This window comes from Camelus dromedarius, chromosome 11, assembly GCF_036321535.1.
Source record: "Camelus dromedarius isolate mCamDro1 chromosome 11, mCamDro1.pat, whole genome shotgun sequence".
NCBI lineage: Eukaryota > Metazoa > Chordata > Mammalia > Artiodactyla > Camelidae > Camelus > Camelus dromedarius.
In genome coordinates, this window is record NC_087446.1 from 20,360,036 (window position 1) to 20,380,528 (window position 20,493).

Genomic DNA, 20,493 nt, shown 5'->3' on the forward strand with positions numbered 1-20,493 from the left:
AACTTCATAAAAGTGGACTCCATACTTATGCCAACTAAATTTGGCTGCCTGTTGATCATATTTATTTGATATAAATCAGATGAGCTTTTCCTACTGTCACATAAAATACTAGCTGGAAACCTGGAAGATGCTCAAAAATACCCATGGATTGCTTTATTTCTGATTTATAGTTACATAATAAATGAAAAATGGACTTTGAGGAGACTGAAAATGTGCAAAATTCATTTTCAGAAACAAAACTGACATCTCTTCCTTTTACTAGAATTTCTTTTATCATCAGCAAATTCTGTCCTCTATTATTCATAGCTCTGAGTTGCCCAGAGGGGAAAGAATATCAACCCTGTGTGAGACCTTGTGAAGCAAGAACATGTCTGAACAGATGGTTCTACGGACACTTTTCATGTCTGAATTTGAGAGAAGACTGTGTGTGCAAAAATGGAACCATTCTTCACAGGCCAGATTCAGCCCAGTGCATTCCAGAGGAAAAATGTGGTAAGCGGCAAAGTACAAAATGATGTCTTAGGGATTCAGCAAATAAACCAATGAAACTTTTTTAAATCTTGAAGAGATGTGCTGAGAAAGGTTGATCAAAGGTCACCTGGGTGTTGGAAAGGAAATGAGTTTGTAGTTTGTTTTAATATGATTTCAGTTGAAGTTATCAAAATTGGGAGCTTCAGTGGTGATGTGTTTTCATCTCTGCTCATGCCTGTAATAACTGGCAAAGAATACGGCCAGTTAAGAATTAAGAGCGTAGTATGTGGACTGAACTGGAACTCCAGTTATGTCATGTATTAATGATTCAGCTTTACCTCTGTGAGCCTGAGGTCATGCATCTGCAAAATGAAGAAAATAATAGCACTTACCCCACAAGGTTAGCGTGGGGATATGTAAAATAATACGAAGAATTTTGCAACAGTGCCTAGAGAAAAATAAGCACTCAAAAAATGTCAGGAAACATTATTTTCTCGGAGGAAACACTGAATATTTCTATTTTCATTTTCAAACCATTTTGTTCTGACATATTGTCTCCATGGTGGTTGCAAATTAAAGAAGTGTGAAATTGAGAAAATTGCAGTATAGTGCTTTATCCATCATAGGGCTCGTCGTTAGGGTCAGAAGTAAAGCTAATAATTAAAGGGAAAGGCGAATAGAAGTGAAGTGCATGTATAGTTTCAGAAACAAATTTGTCTTTGCCATTGAAGAAAGTGTTTGTGAAAGACTGAGAATACACAGGCATGCTTACATTTGTTTTTAGGGACCTATGAGATTGGTTTGGTAGTAAATAGAATAATGTAAGAGAAGTTTGTTGGAGGTTGGGAATATGATGGTTACTACATTTATCTTTATTATTCCTTAAAAGAACCACGAGAGGGCCATATTTATCATTAGGTAAAACTTTCATAATAAAACTAATAGTCACTGAATATTTTGCTTGATTGTCTCCTTTCCATGTTTAGATTTTAAAGCTGAAATGTTTTAAATTTTGATAAGGCAAACGTGTTAATGTGAGGTAGAAACTACTTTGTTTTCTAGTATCACTCAGTTTTAACAGTTAATTTTTTAAAACTTATTTAAATTTATGTTGCTGAGTTTGTTCAAGCTAAATAAATCATATTAACAAGACTTGAGATGAATAAAAAGTAATTAACAAATCATTTTATTTGTAGAAGAGGACATGCAAATTTATAGATCGCTGTAGAAGGGGAAAATATTTCCCGTGGACTACATCAAAAATTTCATTGAGGGCAGGGTCTAGCTGAATGGCAAGGTATGTGTTTAGCATGCATGAGGTTGTAGGTTCAACCTCCAGGACCTCCATCAATAAACAAACAAACAAACAAACAAACAAATAAATAAATATCTACCTACCTAATTACCTCCCCCTCCCCAAAAAATAAATTTTAAAAATCTGTTTTAATTTTTATTAAAGAAAAATGTAAGCTAGAAGCTGACGAATGAAAAGAGGAACCTGAGAAAGGGTAGTTAATGTGACATGTTATGTGTGTTGCTGGGCCAAGTCACAGTCTGAAATCAACATCACAGCTTGATTTATTTTAGTGCCCAGGTTCTAAATGATGTAACACTGTCCATTTTTTTAAGCATGCACTGATAGTGAAGACCAGCCTCGGACTGCTGGGGAGATTTGGAATGGGTGCATCGACGAATGTGCTCTGTACAAATGTTTGGAGAATGGAAGCATTATTCCCATAGAACCTGACTGCGATGAAGAGCCCTTGCCCATCTGTGAACGAGAAGCTGAGGTTGTCCTGGGCTTCATTGATAAGTGGACCTGCTGTTCAAAGAAAGTTTGCAGTACGTATGCAGGCTGAAGCCTTAGCAGTCAGTTAATGCCACAAAGTATGTTGATATTCTTTGTGAAAAAGCAGCGCATGCATGATGCTTGGTGTGAAAAAAAATGTACAGGTTGAAGTAACAATGAAAGTATTGCTGTAAATGTCACATACACTTTCTCAAAGCAAATTTTACCTCACCATAGTTTTATTGATTTTGCAAATAGGTATGCAAAAACCCTGGCTATTATCAATTAATAATATTAAGAAATACATGACAAGATAAAGGATCTGGGAATCTTTGACTTATGACAGTTTAGGGTCAAATACAATAATGATAGATAAACCTTAAATCTGTTGCCTTTTCACATATGACAATTCTGTGAGCTGAATGGGTTTAATTGCAGTGTAAAAACATGCCTAGTGAGAATCATATCCCTGCTTTGAGTTAGAACCACAGGATTTTAGTTGCGGTCACAAATTTTTTAATGTTTCTGTTTATTTTCAGGATGTGACATGACCTTGTGTGAAACTACCATTCCGACATGTACGAACAGTCAAAAATTGATTGTTGGCCATAGCCCTCTCTCTTGCTGTCCACAGTACCAATGCGGTGAGTAGTTAATTAGGAAAAGTAAGAATGAGGTTCATTGTTCATTTACAATAGCAGATTAGATTCTCATTCTTTGAGTCTACAAGGAAATGATTTACTATAAAAGATCATCTACCTAGCTGTCTTGCTAAAGATATTGTTTTTTAAACCTGCAGTTTCTTTATAAATATGTATATATATAAACTTCAAATTTATATATTATATAAATATATGTTGTATATAACTGACTCATTTTAAAGATCTTAATTTTAGTGGAAATATGTATTTTAAGTGGATATATTTACATATTTTAAATATAAATAATTTGCCATTCCTATATATTTCTGCTAAGATTTTATAGCAGGATATATATACATATATATGATTAATAGAAGGTTGTATATATTTAAAATGTATATTTACATGTGTTTATATTTTATATGTAAAAAATATATATTTTATATATAAATAACCTGCTGTTTCCTATATATTTCTGCTAAGATTAAGATTTCTAAAATGAGCTAAGAAATCAGTAAATTCAAAGAGAACTGAAACACAATTTCATTTATTTATCATCTCACCCTATACAAATTTCCAAATATCTTTGTGTTTTGGCAGAATGTGACCCATTCAAATGCCCAAATATTTCAATGCCAGGCTGCAGAGAAGACCAATTCATGATTCAAGTTCAACAGGAAGAGCCTTGCTGTTTTTCTCCTCTCTGTAGTGAGTGTTCTGTGAGATCATTTCTTGGAAGGAGAGGGAGGATCTAGGGAAAAGCTCTTATTTGATGTGAATTTTGTGGGACTCATGGTAACCTACACTCTGCTTACATACAATTCAACTGAATAAAAATGGTAGGAAAGAAAGTACAGCATTTTAAATGATTCTTGACATTATTACATTTAGTACTCTTTCCTGCTATTGACAAAGACTATGTCAGTCAAAATATGATCAAGATAATATCATCAAGGTTTTTTTTTTTTGAATAAGGCAAGCACCTAGTTCTTTTTGGAGAAAAATTTAGCCCTGGCTTTTCTGGAAGAAGCAACTAAATAAAGGACTCTGCTAAGCAGAGTATCTCTTTAAAACTTCGTCTCCTGCATACCCTGTGTGAGCATGATGATCTAGAAAGAGAATGGTAGAAATGATAGGTGCCTGGGAAGTGACTGTATTTGGGGCTGTGTATTCTGTCTGATGAAGTGGACTTTGAAAAATACATAATTCTCTCTTTTCCATGTCATTGAAGAATTATCATTTCAAAGACTGGTGATTAGTGTAGGTTTCAGATGTACCTGTGAAGATCAAAGAACTTCTTTCTGTACCAGTTAAGGTTCTTTGACTGCAGGTGGCAACCAGTGATTGATTCTGGCTAGCTGAAGCACAGCCAATTACTGGGAGGATTGAGGGATCAGGATTTTGTAGGATCAAGACGAAGCAGAACAGCCAAGCCCTGGAAAAGAGAGAAACCCACTGCTCTAGGTGGCAGTCACTAATGATTGAGTCAGCAACATCCATTGCCTGTTTTGGTGCCTCTATTCATGATTCGAGTGCTATACAAAGAGATTCTGATTCATCTAAAGTGGGTTTTTCCTACACAGAGGCCTGGGAAGAATGAGGTACCCTTATTAAGAGTTACTCTAAGACTGCATGTGTGGGGCATTTTCTCAAGCTCATTAAGAGTTGTTCTCAAAGTTGGGAAGGGGATGATGAAGAGCTCAGAAGAACAGGCACCTACTGTATTGTTCATCCATATATTGGAGTAATCAAGAGTAATGAATTAAGAAAACTTCAATAAGTAAATCCATGGTATTTTGATTCTAGTAAGAACAAATTACTCCTGAGTGTCCTACATTTCTGGTGAGATGGTTCTTCTATGTCACTGTGCTTGGGGAGGAATAAAACAATACACTCAGATAGTATTGTTGTTTTTATGACCAAGTAAGGAGATCTGTTTTCTATTAAATCTTTATTTTCCTTGTTTCCTATTTTGGTAAACTTAATGTATTCTGTTTTGACTTTATATGTGTACAGGAATATGAACTGACAATTAGTTTGTTTTTAGCTCAGCTGTGACTTCTGCCTTTTCGTTTCACCTTTAGCTTGTAAATCTTGCACTGAACCTATTCCACTATGTGCTGATGGAGAATTTCTCACTGTGGATCTTAATACTACACACTTCTGTTGTCCTCAGTATTACTGTGGTAAGGATATCTTAACTAATTAAAATATTTAGATGTATCTAATGTTTTAAAAGCCCAGTGTGTCTTAGCTGTACTGTCCTGTAAGACCTTAGTTGAGTTCTAGCATACTAAATGTATGTAATGTTTCATACATCCAAGGGCACTTCTTGGACAATACCATTACCTCTCCAAAATAGATTAACTATGATTTTATCATCATCCTAGACTTTCCAGATATACAGGTGATTCCATTCCTTCTCTACTTCCTTTTTCTCCTTGCCCCCTGCCATTTCCCAGGGCTCTTCACCCAATGAGGATGTCCTAGTTCTACTACTGTTGTTGTATCTGCTTGTGAGTCCTTTGTTCTGTCCTGATCAACACATTGCAGTGGGGTGGCAGGAGGGGCAGCTCGGGGGAGATCCAAATTCATGTACTCCACCAGTAATGGTGGTGAACTAAATGGTAGCTAGTGAAAACTAGCAATTGCGTGAAGTTAAAAGTTAATTTTTACCCATATACTTTTTCTATTTAGTGTGTGAGCCAAATCTTTGTCCGACGCCACTACTCAACTGTGCAGAAGATAGGAAACTTGTGAAAGAAAATGTCTCTGGTCAATGTTGTCCAACATGGCATTGTGGTAACTACTTTTCCCATTTTAAAGTCTTCTTACAATGCATTAATATATTCTGATCAATATAAACATGTTGATTTTTGCCTTTTAGAATGTAGCTGTGAAAACCTTGTTATGCCAACTTGTGAAGTGGTAAGAAAACATATTTTGATGGAAATTTACTGTAATTTATATCAGTTCATTCTCCAGTTCCTTTATTGCTGTCATTTCTGAATTCTTCTGAGTTAATGAAATTGTTCTCATTAAGTTGTACTGAAGTAGATTAAAATAATCTGCTCTGCTATTAGGGAGCAGTCAACATTTTTATTTTACTTGAGATAAGGAGTTGCAACACTTTATTTTTTCCCCAATGGTGATTGAATCTACTAGTCTTATGTCTACTTAAAAGTTCACTGGTCTTAAAGCACAATGTTGAAAATCTATTATCTCAATATTGAAAGGTTTTCCCAGTGATTCTTTAAAAAAGTGCACAAATAATGCATCTGTTTTAGGGGAAGAGGAGGTATAAGCATGTAACTGTATGCAACAGAACCCTTCTTAGGATGGCACTGTGTCATTTAGAAAGCAGGGTACACAGTTTCATTTACGCAGGATGGACAAGTGCTAGAGGGCTGTTGTACAGCTAAGTGACTGCAGTTAACAATACTGCGTGGTAGACTTAAAAATTTGCTAAGACGTAGACCTCATGTTAAGTGTTCTTATCACAATATAATAATAAGTTAATGGATAGGTCTATGGCATGGTGATGCTTTCACAGATACATACTTACCTCCAAATTTGTCAAGTTATATACATCAATTATGCACAGCTTTTTGCATGTTAAATAAATTAGTTAAATTGTAGTTTTAAAAAGCTTTAATCTAATGTCTACTCTGATGAGTTACCACCTATGATTTGCATAGAATGTTTAAGTTTTATAAAGAACTTTCATAAAAATTCTCTCATTCGATTATTTTGTGTGTGCAATGTACGCACACCTACAGAAAAGAGTGGAATTATGCTGTTGTATTTTTCTCAAGTTCTTCATAGTTTACATAACATGTTTTGTATGTTATCTCATTGAATCTTCACAACGTAGGTATTTTTAGCCATTTAATAAGTAAGAAAATTGAGGTCTGGAGAGAGTAAATGATAGATTGAGATCTTCAGGACTCAAACCAAGGGTCTTGTCTGAATATACATAAATGCCATGCAAGACAATTTAGTTTTAAATTTCCCGGTTCTATACAGACATTGACCTGACCCATTGCTCCTGAGTACTCACTCTGAATGATTGCTAAATATTTGTTTCAGTGTCTAAGATGATATCTTTTTAAAAATAACATTAGTTTATTCACAGACAACTAATGCATTTCAATCTAACGAGTCTATGTTAGGCCTGTGCGGTATTACTTTTTAAATAACAACCTTATTGAAATATGATTCACAAACTATACAATTCAGCCATTTGAAGTGTACAATTCAGTGGTTTTTCTTATGTTCATAGAATTGTGCAACATCAACACGATCAATTTTAGAACAACTTTATCACCCCTCCAAAAAAGAAACTCTGTGCCTTTTAGCAGTCACTTCTTATTTCTTTCCAAACTTCCTAGCCCTCGGAAATCACTAATATACTTTCTATCTCTGTGGATTTTCCTATTGTGAATATTTCATATAAATGAATCATATAATATGTGGTCTTTGTGATTCCTTTTACTTAGCATAAGGTTTTCAAGGTACTTCATTCCTTTTTATTGTTAAATAATAGTCCATTGTATGGCTATACTTAGACATTTGTCCAAATAAAGGTATGCAATGGCTAATAGCATGTGAAAAGTTCCTTAACATCATCAGCTATCAGTTAAAAATCAGAACTACAGTGAGATATCACTTCACACTCACTGAAAAGACAGATAATAATACATGTTGTCAAGGATGTTAAGAAACTGGAACCCTCCAATTTCTGAAAATTGCTGGTGGGAATGTCAAATGGTACAGCTGCTTTGAAAAACAGCTTGATAGTTACTCAAAAGTTTAAATATATAGTTACCATATGACCCAGCAATTCCACTCCTAGTATATATATCCACAAGAAATGAAAACATATGTCCACCCAAAAGCTTATACATGAATGTTCATAGCAGCACTATTCATAACAGCTAAAAAGTGGAAACAGCTTGAGGTAGTTTTTCTACTGACTTTAAATGAAAAGGATGCTTGCTTGAGAGTTAAAAAAAATACCATCATATTTGGTGTTATATTAAGTATTAGTTGAACAATCAAGGAGTTATTTTCTCTGGGTGAAATTAGGTACTTATGAGAATAAAAGTATAACTAAATATGTGAATAAGATCTCAAATGAAACAATTTTAGAAGGAAGAATAGAAGATTTAAGCCAAAGCTTGAGAGGACACAGTAGGCATCATGGCTCTAACTTAAAAAACAGGTGGGTAAGTGACATAAAAGAGTTAGTGACAGCCTGAGACCTCCTCATCCAACCTTCTGAAGTAGTTTGATGCAGTGGGAAAATTTGATTTATTGTTTTTTAACTCTGTATTGCTCACATTTTATTTCCAATCCCATTGGAATTGTGTGATGATCAAAAGTTGTAAAACATCAAGTGCATTGATGCTTATGAAACTACTTTACAACTCATAAAGCACTACAAAAAAGTACGATATTAATAGCTTATGGGGAAAAGTGTCTTTTATGTATTATGATGGATTTATTTTAGTTGTTTTTTCTGTCAAGAATCAAATTAGTTTTTATTACTGATGTCCTATGAAAATTAAATGCACCCAGGAAAAGTTGATGTTTAAAATACAGCTCTTAAAACTTTAAGCCTGGTGCTACACTTGGGAGTACCCTATACCATCGGGGAAAGTTTAAGCATTGGTCGTGACTGTAATTTACTAACAGCTAAAGGTTATATTGCACTTTCCATAGGTCAGTTTATTTTAAGCTCTTTACATACATTGACTCATTTATTTCTCTCAACAAATTCTAAGAGGCAGACAGTATCACTGTCTCCATTTTACAGATGAGGAAAGTGAAGAGCAGACTGGCTAAGTAACCCTCCCTAGATCACACAGCCAGTGAGGAGCAGAGCAAGGCTGGCACAAGGGCAGGGCTGTTCCTGAGTCTGTGCCATTAATCACTGTAGCACACTGTTCTGTTCTTGTTTTATATGCTATAGCAGCCCTGCTCTAAGGCAGACAGCAGAGTCCTGGACCACCTCTGTAGAGCAAATCAAGAACATTTCCATTAAGAGAAGTTTCTAGGGTTAGCAAGCATTCTCTTACCTCTAATTGTCTGTTAGAAGCTCAGAATCAAACAATATTAATTTTAAAGTTAGGACAAACCATGAGGGTCATCTTATCTATCGTCACTCATTTAATAGATAAGGAAATTAAAGTTTAGAGAGATTGAGTGGTCAATGATCACTTTGTTTATTCTGAGTTTTTTCCATAGGCTACTAATTAAATGACCACTGGGTTAATCAAAGCTTGTCTAATCTTTATAATGCACATCCTTTGTGACTGTGGGGTAGGAAATTTGTTGGATGTCATATTGTGTGTTTTTTTATAATGGTCATAATAAGTCATGTGACAAGTCATATAATAACGATAATATCTTTCTGATAGGGAGAATTTACTGCAATAGACCGTAACTTTCAGAGTGACTGTGGATGTGTACAGTATCTCTGTGGTAACTATGCTTTTTGAAACTTTTAAATGATAATGAATATTATTGGTATCTGTTGTTTACTATTAATAAATTAAAAATAATTTTTGAGATGTATTACACATTTTAAGCCATTTGCTAGTTTTTGAGTACAAAAAGGTACTATTTTCAGCTTTCTCTTTTGTAATATTCCTCAATGTTGTGAGAAATTTGATAATAGGACCAGAAATGACTGTTTTCAGAGGCTTCACAGGATTTAAAGTTGATGTAGGGTTCTTGTTAGTATATATAATTTAATTTAAAAGTAGATAACCTTAAAGTGTCATATTTTTGCTCACTGTTTTATTTTTATTGATGTTAACGTTGCAATGCATAAAGCTGACTTTTCTATGAAATAACAAATCATCATATTAAGTATTAGTAGGTTAATAGAAAATACAACTCTTGTTCAATAGCTTGAAACTTTTATATTTTTATATGAGAGAAGAGTTAAATTCAGGGTTAACAAGGCACAAAGAGCTGCCGAGCTGAATCCTTCATCACTACTCTAGCCCAAGACAACCCTAAGCTACTTTTAAAGATATGATAGTACATTATTTCAGCTACCTTCACCATGAAGTATGATTTATATGACTATTTATTTTGCAACACAATAAAATTGAAAAATTTCTCTCAAAATAGCAGTTAAAAAACATGAAATGTTTCACAGTCCCATCAGGAAGAGACTTACTTCTATTGATCTAGATTTTGCCTCCATCTATATCCACTCCCCTAAATCGTCATGTTATGTTTCCAGAAGACAGAACAGCAAGTATCTTGATGATCACTTTAGGCTAAAATTCTGGAATCTACTCTAAATCTGCTCTAGAGGAAGCTCAAACAATAAATAGCATTTACAGATCAATTTCTTATTGTATATGTTAAGGAATAAATCTACATTCATTATTAAGTAAATTCTTGAGCTATTAACAATACATAAAGGTAAAGATCTTTGTTGCTTTTGAAAAAATTGCACATCACAATAAAAACATAGACTTAAATTTTCCATTGATTGATTAAATATAGTACTTTTTGTTGACCATTTTCTTTTCTTAGAAAAGGATGATGTGTGTGTATTGCAAGAAGTGTCAGTATTGAGTCCTGGCCAATCTATGATAAAGTATGTGGAAGGGGACTTCTGTTACACAGTAGAGTGTCTGGAAGAAAAAGATGAGCATACAGGCTTCCGCACTTTGAATTTTACAATGGTGAATTGTTCAAAAGAATGTGATGTTGTAAGTATTCTTTATAAGTCATTCTGGTGAGAGTTAATTAATCTTAAAATGGCAGCTATAGAATTTGAACAAATGAATACTCCCGAAGTTAAAAACAGACACTTGAATAGTTCTTCAATAATATATTATTGTGTAATATATCTGTCTATATAATGCTGTGTCCTTTTCCTGTGCATAACCTTGAGCTTCAGGGGTCTTATTATCTGTACTGCTTGCTTGAACTGAGCTTGTTAGACCTGCTTGATGAATCTTGGCTGTTAAATGTAAAGGTTGACGTCTACTTCACTTCTAATACAGCTCTATAAATTCAATTATTATCTGAAGTGCCTCAAATTCAACCTTAGAAATGCTTACAGGTGTTCTGAGAGAGCAGCTAGTTATACTGGGAAGCACTTTCAGAGCTAACTAATTAAAATATTAGTACTGTTGCTGATTAATTCACATTATTGTTATTTTTATTACACACAGCACCAGGTATACACTCCATCTCCAAGTGACTATGATTGTTGTGGTACCTGCAAAAATGTATCCTGCAAATTTCAAATGGAAAATGGAACATCAGTTATACATGAGGTATATATTCCTTAGTTCCTAAGATATGTCCCTTGGAGGGCTGCTCTCTGCTATTTTCTGAAGAAGATGTTCAAATAAATCTGAAAAATGTCACACACGCGCACGTACACACACACACACAGAGTCCTCCATACAACAAACATGCCCATACAGAGCACACTTACAATACACAAGACATAGTTATATTTTAAAGTATCTGATTCCTTTTGTAAAGGAGCATGTTTCACGAAGTTATTTTGTCATAGAGCCTCACTTTTTTCCCCAGATGTGAGAATGGGCTTTGAGAAATGCTGATTTCTAATCATTAGAACAAAGGAAAAGAATGATATTATTTTATTCACTCATTTAAAATGAAGCATTTTAATAGAAATCTGAAACTCAAGATGTTAGCACTTCATTATTTCAGATATTGAAGATTTCAGTGGGTAAACATGAGAATAGATATTTTTTTAAAAAAACTTAAAAAGAAGATCCCAAGATTCATGAATACTTTCCAGCAAAACAATAAATTATTCAGAATTCTTCCCTTATAATAACTCTGTGGAGATTTATAGACTGACTCACTCTTTTCCTTTCCTAGAATAGAAGAAGTGAACTATGTAATTTTAGTACAGTTTTTAGTGATGTCATCAGATTTAGGAGGGTCAGAAATTCTGTTTATAATTTATATTACCTGAAGGTAGTTCCAATTGGTTATTACTAACCTTAAGTTTTTTCCATTAATAACTTAATTATAGGGAGGTCTCTTTGTCGTGTTTTTAATTACACAGGATTACTCACATACCCAAAAGAAAAACAGATTTCTCCAATCCCATGCATTTTATTGAATAAGTAAAATGAACAGCTACTTTGTTGTTCCAAGTCTATTGTTTTACAATTATGTGCAAAATGGTGTTATTGATTTAAATAGTGTTGTTGATTTTGTTTACCGGTTTAATCCTAGCAATACTTCTGTTTTATAGTATATTTTTCTAAAGAAGGAGCCTTGCAAAAAGGTAGCTGATAAAATGTTGAGGAGACATAGGTGTCAGCAATAAAAAAGGAATGAAACTACTTGAAAATATACATTAACTTGGGAATTTTTACAAAAAAGCAACATAAACTCCATAGGTGTCAGTAGTCCAGAAACTATTGATACATATAGTCAGAATTAACAGTGATTGCCCTGACATTCAATAAAAGATTTAAAAGTTTGGAGTATTATTTGAGAACACAACAAATAATGCAATATAGATAAATACACATCAAAATTTTTAACTCTTGCCTCTTTCAAAGATAAGCTTTAGTGATCTAAAAATCCAATTCTAATTTTTGATCTCAGAAAAATTAGATATTACTATTTGAATTGAATACTAGAATTAATATTTGAATTTGACTGTTTCATCTTTCTTTAGACCTGGACTTGTAGATCTTTTCCAACTAAGGTTCATAGAAGACCTGAAGATATTTACAAATTAAAATAGAATCTAGAGGGAAAAAACTTTGTTAAAATTCTTTACTGGTCCACAAGGAATCTTCAAGTCAGAGTTTGACTAGCATTTTAAAATGCAGGTTATAAGATAAAAATATAGATCAACAATTATAAGAATTCTGAAATCAGGAATGAAATAAACAGTAACTATGTTTTAGAATTTGTTAAAAAAAGAAGAGGGATAGGTTTTAAAAAAAGCAGAAAGTATAGAAAACTAGAACTGTAAGTCAGTAATCATGAACACCCAAAGATTTTAAAATTTTTTGGTGATAAGGGAGTAGAAGGAAAAATAAACAAGCTGCATGAGAGGAGGTGTACTATGTAATACGATTTGTTGTTTTATAATTAGTGAGGAATTATGAGAGCAAGACCTTCGACACTTGGCCAAATCAGGTAATTAATTTTGTAGTAGAAAAAATACCCCTTTGCTTCTCTTCTCTCTATTGCCTTATTTCACATTTACATCTCAGTTCTCGTATGAAGCCAAACATAACCTGCTCCCCCCACTACATATGTGTATTTTTATTCATTGTAGACAAGTCTGGGGACATTCCCAGATGGACATTTTATGTCACAAGAAGCTCTTTTCCCCTTGACTTGAGTTTTGATTCAGCAGGATAGGAAACGTGCTACTTAAGAAATAAAGCAGATTTTCGTAAGCAGACAGTAACTTTCTCTTTTACTTTTAGGAGGGGAGTATCTGGCACTACAATTGTACCACATTTGAATGTGTTAAGACTGACGAAGGGACGATGATTCTGAAGTACAGTATGGTCTGCCCCCCTTTTAATGAGACTGAATGCAAAATGGTTTGTACTTCGTCATAGCTGAGAAAATTTAGTATTAAATATAATTTAGAAAATACACATTAATATGTGCTCCAAGGTCATACATACATACATTGTGGCTAATTTATTTTGGTGAATGTTTTATTTTCACGTATACATAGAAGGTCTATTATATTTCCTCACTTTGCCATTTTGAGTTATATATGGTGTTCTAAATAATTTTGACTTTCCCTGAATGGACATGATGCCATCTCTGAGTTTTTAAGATGCAGACCAAAGGATTATTGAAAATCTTTTGATCAGCCAATTTTGCCTCTCTTTCAATATGAATTAATAAACTAATGGATCAGAACTTGGTCAAATTTCTCTTTCTTAAACACACAACAGATTTATGATGTCATTCGCTTGTTAATGCCTGCTGGCCTAGGTGGAATTTGTCTTAGCTTCTTTGAGCACAGACCACTCTGAAACTCAGGACATGCCCCAGAATTGCTGATGCCTTGGTTTTGCTTTTCCAATTCCCTGTTCCTTCAGAGAAGAGTCCAGTGGGAGACTAGATTTTTGAAAGTCACACAGTGTTTTAAAAAGTTTCTTTGTAGCTTTAATTATTCAGGAGATAACAATCCCTAATGAAAAGTAAGCTTTGTTCTCTGGTCTGAGCCAATATTTTTCTGTAAGTGTAGAGAAATAGCACAGTTTCATTGATTTTTTATTTTTTTCAAGATGTGCCCTTTTAGTGATGATGGTTAGCTAGCTGGCTGGCTAGCGAGGTACAATTTGTACTAAAGTAACAGAATTCCAGCTATTGAAAGAATCTTAAGCATCATCTTACTTCACAGATTCACTTCTATAGAGTAAATTATTCTTTTATTTGAATTACAATTAGCAACTTACTAAAAGCAATTAGCAACTTACTGTAAGAATTCCAAAAGATAATCAATGAAGTTTTCTTAATTTAGCCTTTGGCAGGAAACATCCTGAAGTGGGGAATTTTTTTTTACTAATATGCTGTCTACCAGAAATTGATACTACATTGTAAACTGACTATACTTCAACTAAAAAAAATTTTTTTTAATAAAATACTTCTAAAATATTAACAAAAAAGAGACATCATTTTAACATTAAATTATATTCAGGAGCTCAGTCTAGTCTCAAAAAGTAGTTTAGATTATTTTAAGGAGTTTAAAAAACATAATGGCCTCTATTTAGAGTACCTATGAGTACTTTGATCTGGTAAGATTTTTGTGTGTGTGGTATTTAAAATACGTTCTTTTAAGTAAGTTAATCTTTATGCACTCCTTTTCATATTGCTAATGAAGAAGTAACACGTTTTAAGCAAAACATCTGCTCCTAATTTTAAAAACAAAAATTTCATAACAGAGGTGGTTCAATTCTAATCACTTTCCTATAAAGTCTTCTGATGTTTAGTAAAAATATTGAGAGAATGAGTTAGTTCTCTACTTCCAGTTTGAGAGAAAATAAATAAACACTGAGTTTTAACATTATTCTTCTTTCCTCCTAGAATGAAGGGATTGTAAAACTGTATAATGAAGGCTGTTGCAAGATCTGTAAGTGAGCACATGCATTAATTTGATTCATTTTAATTGCTTGTGGTGACTCTGATTTTTCTCATAAAATTTAGTTCCTATGGTGCGAGGAGAGAAACAAATTTTATAATATATATTATTTAAATGTTTTTATATCAGGTGGTGGATTATTTGTCATTTAGTCTTTATCTTTTGGAGTATGAGTAAGTGTTTTCAATTTAGATGAATTTTAACTTAAATATTAGAAATGTCTTTATTGCTACATTTCTTAAAAGGTATTGCATAGAACCTTAATAAGTTTTAAGTTTAAAAGTGCCCAATGGTCAAATGCATTGAACAGGCTGAACTACACACAGTAGGTTATGACAAGAATGGCACTGTGACTCCCATAAGGATATAAAGAGTGTGAGATTTTCCAAACCTATTTGAACAAACCTATGGATAGGTATAATACAGTTGAAAAATACCAATTTAATGAATTATATTTAAATCATATATATAAAACTTCCCATAATTACCGTGATAAAATTATGTGCAACCAATATATTTTAAATGTATTTGAATTTTAAAGATTTATTTCACAGTACTTTTTAATGATTTTAAGGACTGAAATAGAATAGAAGGGTATTCATGAAACCATTTTCATCTGTGTATTTATGAACTTATTTATTAAGTGTTTATGAATTCATGTCAAGATAAAAATAGAAGTTTTAGGAAACTTGGCCTAGACAGTAATTTTAAAATTGTTTAGAGAAGCTTTCAGGGAAGAGGTTACAACACGATTCAGGTTAATGATGCCATTGTGTAGGGTTGGATTCTTAGATACAAATTATCCTGCCCCTCAAGGGAGATTTCTGTACTTCTTTCATGAAGATTTTAAAACCCCAAAACATATAAGAATAGTTCTATTTAGAGCTGTTAGTCATACTGAAAAGAATGTTAAAATGTATTAAATTTTGATGAAACATAATTATATACTATTGAACATGATAACAGCTTATAAATCAGGAACTCTACACACTATTTATTTCTCATAAAATTCCAATGATCAGTTCTGCATTTATCCTGATTTTCAGTTTAGAGAGGCCAGGTAGCTCATCCAAGTCATACCTCTTATGAGGTATGGGATTGCACTCCACAGCCTGCTTCTCACCCACTCACCATATTCTGGAACGTCACCAGGAAAAGTTATAGGAGAGGGCGGATGTTGACCCATGATGTCTTCTCATCAGTGCAGGGCTAGAATGACAGTCCTCATTTACATGAGGTGTGAAAAGTCAAATCCAACACATACTTCCCCACCCACAACAAACAAAAAGTTCAACATCAGGTGTTGTGACTTTTGTGGGTAATAGAGCACCACTTATGCATTTTCTATTACTGGGGTTCTTAGATACCACACTAATTTAAATGTCTGCTCATTAGAAATAAGCAATTTTCCATTCAGTATTCTTTGAATTAAATGTAAACTAATGTGTATCCAATAGTCATTGCATCAAGAACTCAAGGAGTGAAATTTAGTCTCCATAATCTAAGGAAGTTTATATTTTTATGCTCAGCATCTTTTTCCTCCTGCTTTTCTTAAGAGTCTAGACTCTTGTAGGTATGCAATATAGGAGTAGAATCATATTGCAATGAGAGATGTTCGTTCATCTAGCACAAAGGGAACGGGTTGCAGGAGAAACACTTACTCTGGTTTCTCAGTCTGTTTCCTAGTACTGGTTTGAAGTTCCTGCAGTTTTCACTGTAAAACCGAGTTGGAGCTAGTACCTCCCCATATATATGTATGTAGTGTAGTTTGTATTTTTTATTTTGTGGGGTGGTAATTAGGTTTATTTATTAATTTTTTTTAATGGAGTTACTGGGGATTGAACCCAGGACCTCGTGTGTGCTAAGCATGTGCTCTACCACTGAGCTATACACTCACCTCATATTGCAATATTAAGACCTTGGATTCTGTAACCCCATGTTAGTTATTGGAGATGTGAGTATATTTCTGTTATCTGAGGGCAAACAGGCAGAACTATGCGACTGACCATATTCCTACCGTTGACTGTCTGCCACACGTCAATGCTCTGTTAACCCCATTGCAGACTGCACCTCAACTAATCTTCCCCACAGTTCTGGGCGGTGGGTGGCGAGGCGGGTGTAGTTTCCCCTGTGGAGGAGGAAATGAAGGTTCAGAAAAGTGGACCACACTGATTTCAGCCTTTCTGGCACTTGGCCCCGGGATCTTTCAATTTTGCCAAGCTCTTTGAAGTTGCCGAATGCTAACAAGCCACTTCATTTTCTCTCATCTGACATGTAAGGATTTGTGAAGTAGTTTCTGCTTTGGCTTCAGAGAACCCCTGTCTGTGGTCTTTGCTTTCGGGTGACCAGGCTGCAGCAGAGAGGCTGGGGATGTTGTATTATTATCACAGGTGCTGTGCTAAACAGAATGTGTTACAGTAAAGTCTCTGAGGAATCAATAGGAAGCGCCTGTTGGCACAGACAGATTCAGCCAACTAACAATAAAGTTATGCTGCCCCAGTTTCATTCATTGAATGAATTAATGTAAACACATTTTTTTTTTGAGTGCCTTTCATGTGCCAGACACCCTTTTAGGCACTGGGACTGTGACAGAGAATGGAACAATATGTGCACGCGTAGTGCGTGTTATCAAGCAGGGGAAGAAACAGTAATGGTAAATATATGCTTTTATGTCAGGTAGTGATGAGTGGTATAAAGAACAACAGTGCACAATTAAAGGGATGGAGAGAAAGGGGAGTTAGGTTGCTAATTTAAGGTGAGTGGTTAGAGAATGCCTCTGTGATGAGGTGCCATTTGAGTAGAGATTGAATGTCCTTGGGAAGCAGCCAGGAAGAGCGAGGAGTGTTCAAAATGGAGGAAATGGTGAAGTGTAGCCATAGAATAGGATGAAGGTGATAGAAAGAAGAGGATAAGGACCTTATCCATCATGTTAAAGATGGTTTCTTTCTTGATTCTTCTATCCTTTTAAACATACATGAGACTAGAAGGGCCAATGAAGTAACCCCTGGATGAAAGCATCATAAAGCACTGAACAGCCTGCCATTTGCCACCAGCACTGAGCCTCAGGCCATGCAGGAGTTGGGTGGTTGGGAAAGGAGAAAGAGCAAGCACAGGAGACTGAGGAGGAGCCACAAGTGAGATGGGGGAAACCAGAGTGTGCTCTGGAAGCCAAGAGTGGAAAGTGGATCCAGGAGGAGAGAGTGATGGACTGGATCAAATGCAGCTGAGAAGTCGTGTAGAATGAGACTTGAGATGTGACCTTTGAATGTAGCAATTGAAGGTCATGGGTGACCTTGACAAAACAGTTTGGCTTCAGGCGATCTTTGCTACCCACCTCTGTTTCAACCAGAGTAGCTTAACTTTTATATATTTTACATGTTGGGATTTCGTACAAGAATTTAGTGTAAATAAAGATTTTGTGGCTAAATTCATTTGAAGACTGGAGCTTGAATTCCAGTCTTTTGCAAACAAGGAAACTCAGCGGAATGAGTCAGTGCTTTCTCAAGTGACAAAGCATATTAGCCACAGAGCGAGATGAGAACCTTGATTCTTTTGCATTCTGATTCAGGGAATACATCCACTATCATACACCATGAAATATATATTGTTGGGTGTATTATCAAGTGATAATCCATCATGCGCACAAATATATCATTACTTGATAAAAAGTGTTTTCGTTACAAATTATGAGATCATTTCAGAGCCATAAAATCCAGTATAAGACTCATCCATACATTCCAACATGGTTGATTATAATTCAGTTACATTCGTGCATAACTTTACATTAATATCCATTAACATAATGTGATTTTTAATCTATCAGATTATGTTTTAAGATAGATTTACATATGTAGGTATGCCTTCATTATTAGAACGTATATTTACCTATATACCATGGTTGATTTTGTATATATTATATTAAATTATAATAATACATATACACCACACATGGATTGTTAGCATTACTGCATCTGTGGAATGTGTTTGATTTATGATTATGATAATTATTCTAAAGCAATAAGATAAAGAGGTAAGTATAAAGCTAGAAAATAGTTGAGAAAATCTGTTTAGAAGTTAAAAATATTCAAAATAAACTATGTAAGAGTGAAATTTTAAATATCTCTTATTATAGGAATATATTTTATGTAACTATATCAGTTTCCAATTTTAAATATATTCATATGTTTCATTGAATTAAGAAACAATTTGACCTGGGCCTTTTGATGAATAAATACATTCTATATTTTATCAGGCAAACGAGAAGAAAGAATATGCCAGAAAGTGATTATTAAATCAGTCATAAGGAGACAGGATTGTATAAGTCAAAGCTCTGTAAGTGGAAAAATATCACTTATTACATAAAGGATGTGTGTCTTTTCAGAAGTGTACACGTCACGGCACTAATAAGTTTGTAAGCCAACAAAATGCCAACACTTAAAATATTTAACTTTGAGATTATTCCTACATTCTAATATTAAAATATTCTGTTTGTGAAGAAGTGTGAATTATTCTTGGCATAAATAATCATACTGTTGATTATTACAATCTAAAGAGATGGAAATGAAACCTAAGTATATATGATCACATAGTGTTTTAGCTGTGCAATTTTAATCAGCATAAATAGTCCTGGTTCTAACTTTGCCCACTTTCATAAGACTTATTTGATTCTATAGTTTAATTGATCATGATATAATACAGGTTACAATAGAATCATTGGATTGTGATGAATATATTCCATTTTCCTGTCATACCTGTCTAGTTATATGTGTACATTTATACTTTGAGTTATGTCATATTGCCATCTTGGGCAATCAATATGCAGTCTTAGTGGAATCAATACCACTGTTTTAAACATTTTAAGACATTTTTCTCGTTGTCTCTCCTTACAGATAAATGTTGCATCTTGTGATGGAAAATGCCCATCAGCTACCATATATAACATCAATATCGAGAGCCATCTAAGATTCTGCAAGTGTTGTCGTGAAAATGGAGTGCGCAACTTGACTGTGCCGCTCTACTGCTCCGGCAATGGCACTGAAGTCCTGTACACTCTCCAGGAACCCATAGACTGCACGTGCCAGTGGAGTTAAATGCTTGGAATCCAAGAGCTCTCTGCAACGTCATAATGTCAAATGGAGTTAACTTTTATCACTATTTTTAAGACATTGGGCAGATTTATACTGTTTAATAATAATGTTATTTTTCAGGCTATTGGGTATGGCAATTTAATACTTGCTACAAAATATATACAATTTCCATGAAAAAATTAGATTTATTGATTTATTGTATTTTCATCTATTAGCAGGTTGTTTTGCAGGATTCTTTCAGTTTCACTCCATAGTTATTTTTGTGATTTGCAAAGTCTATCATAGCTATCCAAATTAAGATACTCTTTTATTGCTACTGTTTATTCTGGTAAATGTTATCAGTTAATACTGGCATCTGGA

The 20,493-nt window shown here is 34.1% G+C and overlaps 1 protein-coding gene across 1 annotated transcript in view; it reads left to right on the plus strand.

Moving 5' to 3' along the window:
• OTOGL (otogelin like) overlaps positions 1-20,280 on the plus strand; it is a 117,727-nt gene extending 97,447 nt beyond the window's left edge. The window contains exons 43-56 of the mRNA XM_064491228.1: positions 307-492; positions 2,101-2,313; positions 2,800-2,904; positions 3,502-3,609; positions 4,986-5,087; positions 5,599-5,703; positions 5,789-5,829; positions 9,324-9,387; positions 10,459-10,637; positions 11,106-11,210; positions 13,371-13,490; positions 14,992-15,037; positions 19,299-19,378; positions 19,936-20,280. Coding sequence (XP_064347298.1) covers positions 307-492; positions 2,101-2,313; positions 2,800-2,904; positions 3,502-3,609; positions 4,986-5,087; positions 5,599-5,703; positions 5,789-5,829; positions 9,324-9,387; positions 10,459-10,637; positions 11,106-11,210; positions 13,371-13,490; positions 14,992-15,037; positions 19,299-19,378; positions 19,936-20,136 — 1,655 coding nt within the window. The 3' untranslated portion in view covers positions 20,137-20,280. The remainder of the gene's footprint in view (positions 1-306; positions 493-2,100; positions 2,314-2,799; positions 2,905-3,501; positions 3,610-4,985; positions 5,088-5,598; positions 5,704-5,788; positions 5,830-9,323; positions 9,388-10,458; positions 10,638-11,105; positions 11,211-13,370; positions 13,491-14,991; positions 15,038-19,298; positions 19,379-19,935) is intronic.
• Positions 20,281-20,493: the final 213 nt, after the last annotated feature.